Source organism: Pygoscelis adeliae, unplaced genomic scaffold (genome assembly GCF_000699105.1).
Source record: "Pygoscelis adeliae isolate BGI_AS28 unplaced genomic scaffold, ASM69910v1 Scaffold9, whole genome shotgun sequence".
In the NCBI taxonomy this organism is placed as follows: domain Eukaryota; kingdom Metazoa; phylum Chordata; class Aves; order Sphenisciformes; family Spheniscidae; genus Pygoscelis; species Pygoscelis adeliae.
Genome location: NW_008825557.1, coordinates 2,716,512 through 2,721,018, shown reverse-complemented (window position 1 = coordinate 2,721,018; position 4,507 = coordinate 2,716,512). Strand labels below are relative to the sequence as shown.

At 36.8% G+C, this 4,507-nt stretch overlaps 1 protein-coding gene across 1 annotated transcript in view; it reads left to right on the top strand.

Moving 5' to 3' along the window:
- KCND2 (potassium voltage-gated channel, Shal-related subfamily, member 2) overlaps nt 1-4,507 on the top strand; it is a 294,641-nt gene that overhangs the window by 286,869 nt on the left and 3,265 nt on the right. Inside the window, exon 4 of the mRNA XM_009332280.1 lies at nt 1,185-1,280. Coding sequence (XP_009330555.1) covers nt 1,185-1,280 — 96 coding nt within the window. The remainder of the gene's footprint in view (nt 1-1,184; nt 1,281-4,507) is intronic.

The following is a 4,507-nucleotide window of genomic DNA, read 5'->3' as shown; positions in this document are numbered from 1 at the left end:
GCTCTGGGGTACCATTTGCCCAGAGGGGAGTTGCAGAGTGAAAATCATGCCCTGGAAGCGCCTACTTTGCTCTAAGGAGAGTCTTGGTGATTACCTCAAATGCATTGATATCTAATGTTACCTGAAGCAAACCTCCCCCTTACCCCTGCTGAGGAAGCCAGGACCATCAGTGGGAGCCATGGGCAGCGGCTGGGACCGGGATCCACAGCAACCCACGCTGCCGGAGACAGCCCCTTGGCTGCTCAGAGCTGTAGCCAGCTGAGAAAGACTGAAGAGACAGTGTTTGTTAATCCCTGCCATTTTCTGGCATTTAGGCAATTCCCTGAGGGATACAGGAAGGCTTTCATTCCTCTATGCCCTTTCTGTTCAATACGTGTTAAAAAGCCGAACGCTTTAACCTATAGCCAGAAGAGGAGGAAGGGGACGTCCATCCGTCCGGTCTGGCACAAAAGACGAGGAGTCAGAGCCCTCGCTTCCTCTCCTGCTTGAAAGAACTCAAATCTTTGAACTAAAGAGACACCGAATAGCTTAATTGCCATGCAGATTTCAAATATCCCAAAGTTGAATTGTAATCTTTCCTATTACCCCACTTCCTCCCCTATTTAGTTTTCTGCTTTCTAGTGAATAATTAGTGAAAGCAATTAATAAACGGTGGATGTTTTCTACTTAATTCTTCATTCTGTGTCAGTAACGTCTGCTATATGCTTTCCACACTCAGCAGATTGGGATCGCTGACATGAATTTTTGTGTAAGAGCAATACCACAAATTATTTAGTGCTGTGAAATGATCACAGGAGGACAACTATGTTTAGTTTCCTTCAAATGAGGCACATTCCCAGGAAAAAAAATATTTTACTGTCACTTAAATTTATGAAAATTTTAAGTATGCATTGATTCAACATTCAAAGCTTACATGTTGATTGCACTTGTAAATTGTACTATTCCATCTATGCATAGAAGACGTAAGATGAAAACACTTAAAAGGAGGTGCAAGGGAAGGAAAGAAAATATTTTGATTAAGAAACAAACAAGCAAAAGAGAACTCAGGTCCAAAATGATTTGGGTTATACTGTGTACATGAAGCATTGCTACTGTGTACAATCCAGATTAGTTCTGATCAAATATTTGGATAAGAGCCCTCTTGTTCACAAATGAGAATAATACAGAGTTCTATGTATTAACAGTCCTCCAGTGAAGAAGAACAGGCCTTTGTTAGCAAATCTGGCTCTTCCTTTGAAACGCAGCACCACCACCTGCTTCACTGCCTGGAAAAAACTACGGTAAGAAAAGAGAACTCTGTTTTCCTGTGAATTCCAACACCAGCCTAGTTCTGAATGTTTTCAGTATTTCTCCTAATTAATAAGCCTTTATATGAAAGCAGTTAACTGGGAAGAAAAGCCATTTTATCTTATTTTAAGGTGTTATACCCACTGCATATAAATAACTGAGAGGTCCTGGATGAGAGCCTCATCTAGGGTGAAAGATACTGGCATCAGTGAGATGACATCAATATAGCCAAGCTGTATATGTGACCTTCAGTATGGTTTTCATACACTCCATAACATTATCATTTGCACTTTTCTGCAGTAGAGTTCATAAAACACAATTTGTAATCCTTACACATTCAATACTGAGTGCAGTCTAAGCAAGTTTTTGCCTGAGCAAATGCTGGGCTTTTGTACGGGGAGAGCTGCTGAGTGTTTCCTCGGACGTGAACACGATTCTCACCAAAGTGGCTGTAAAAGAGGATCCCCAAGCATCCTATTTTGAAACTTCAGGCGCTTAATCCAGATGCAGGTGCAGAGCTTCAAAGTCTTTTGGCTTCAGTTTACACACTGAGATCCCTGTAGGAATCACTGATGTAATTCATAACAGCCCAAATATGCTCATCTATATTTGAAACTCCCTATAAATCAAAAGGTCTACTTATTATGTGCTCTCTATATTTTTCCCTGTTCAATACCTGAATAATTATACAGCCATAAAGGATAGTAAACTACAGCAGAGTTATGATTCGGTAATAACTAAGTGCCATGTTTACTAATAGTATATTTCTGGACAGATAACATCACAGCAATAAACTTAATCATCCCTAAATTTACATTGTTTCCTCTTTTATAATTTCCTAAGGAAACTAAGAACATAAATATTAGTTACATTGAATTTAATCTTTGGAGAGTTGGGAATTTCACATAGGGCACGCTCAAATTATCTCCTTGTATTTTTATATTTTGGCGGGGGTTATATTGTCATGTAGAATCTACCTTATATTTTAGGTAAGTAAGTTGGTCAACATCCATTAAACTAGCATTTACAAATTTACCTCTAGTTTCATAAGTTCCAGTTGCATGTAAAAAATTATATGATTTCTTTTTAAGTTTTGTGTGCATAGAGGAAATTTATGCTATTTTGTCTTATCTTTATAGTTTAGTTTTAGATTTTCATTAAAAGACCATGCATTCATTAAAAGACCAAAAGCATTCATTAATGCTTCTGCTATATTTGATGGAGATCAACATGAAAGTCTTTCTGCTCTTTCTCAAAAAAAAAAAGATATTAAAAAGTTTTCCCACAACAGACATTGCTAAATTAAAATATGATGTATGTATATGTATAATTTAATGTTCTCCTTTCGACAACATTTCTTTGTAAATAGAATGGCCCAGTTGTTACGTCACTTAGATAGCAATATGTCATCCCACAAGTACTTATGGCTTCTCCATTCTTACTTTCGGAGTATTCATTTTTATATAATGTGCTGTAGGACAAAATGTCTTGCTTCCTATTCAGAGTATAATATGGTTTAGTTGACAATATTCAGGCTGGGTCCTTCTGGAACATTTTTGAGACATTTTGTACTAGAACCTGATAATAGTGATCTGCCTTAAAAATCTCCACAGTTGAACATTACAAACATATTTAAAAACCCTAGTAGTCGCCACAGGTCTTGTCAAACTCTCACAGAAATCATGGAAAAAAATTTCTCTTCATTTGGTGGGAGTTGCATTCGGCTCCCAAAGTTTCACATTTCCTCTAATCATAATGGTGGAATATGTAACCCTATTCTTTTTTTCTTTTTTTAAACAGAGCTTTTTTTTTAAAAAGATTAAGTCTATAAAGCAAGTATTATCTTGTTTCCTAAATTTGCATAGAATCTACTTTCTTTTTTCCTTGTTTGTTGGGACCTGCTACTGGCACTGATGTTCATATGACACATGAACACAACAACGTATGCAGGGGTTCCAACTTGTATTCTGCAACTGCCTGGTCAGATCATGCATTCCTAAAATTTTAGTGGGAATTTGAAATTTTGGGCCCTCAGCTTGTGGAATCTGGCAAGTTGCTGGTTCATGGTATAACAGCAAGAATGAGGTACCTTCTTAGCCTTGCCTCACCCTTTGAAATGTCATTTGGTATAAGCATCAGTCCAGATGATACTAAGCAAAGGCATATTTTCTCTTTTCCAGCACTTTAAAAAGTCAATAGGATAAGAGCTCTTCCACGCTAAAAAATGCAGTGTGGGCAATGTTATGGGATTCTGTGAAAATTACATTAATAATGAAAATAATTGCACTGAAAGTTGTATTTTACAGGTTATTTTTAGCTGATTTAAGAACAGTTAATTAATAAGTATAATCAAATGTATTAACTTGAGCTATTATATCGTTTCAAAATGTTTCCAGTCTATATTAAAAGTTCACTCAATAACCCTCTTTAATGGACCCTACAAATTGAATTGAGTTGAACTGAATTGAGTTGGTTGCTCCATAAAAGTTTTAGGAAGCACAAAATTACTTTTAATTGGAAAACTAGCAGAGTTCTTGGCAAACATACTGCAAGCCACTCAACGTAATCTAAAGATGGAGATCAGATAATTTTTCTTTCTGCATTTTATGTCAACTGTGTGATCACATTCAAAATCTTGATTGTGGCTGACATACGCCTTATAGAAGTCAATTTTCAAGCAAGTTCCTTCTTTCCATATCACTTGAAATTGGCATTCTTCAACACCACTCATTTCCACACAAACTTACATCTGAGTGAAGAAGAACAGAAGAAATGGAAATAAAAATAATATGCCTATAAAGGTATTTCCATTTGTTGCAAACACTTGGCTACAGTTGTTACTCTATTTACTTCATTCACATATTTTACATTAGCACCGTACTGTAATTCTCCTGGAAAACATCAGCACCTTTCCAATTAAACATCAGCACCTTTCCAATTAGCGGATCGTTCTTTAGGGGAAAAAATAATGTTTCTCATTCTAATACACAAAGACGCAGCAGGCTAACAAACTTTAAGTAAATGAGACTGAGTGAGTGTAAAACAACCCAGAAAATGCTCCCTAAACCACTCTCAGGATACACAGACTGATTCCAGCAGTAACTGGAAAGATTTTTTCTAAAAGGAGGCGTTCTCAAACTGCACATGAACATATCTTACTCTCTGCTTAGTTTGGGCTGATACTTTAAAATGACTGTAAAAATTCCACCCACCCACCTCC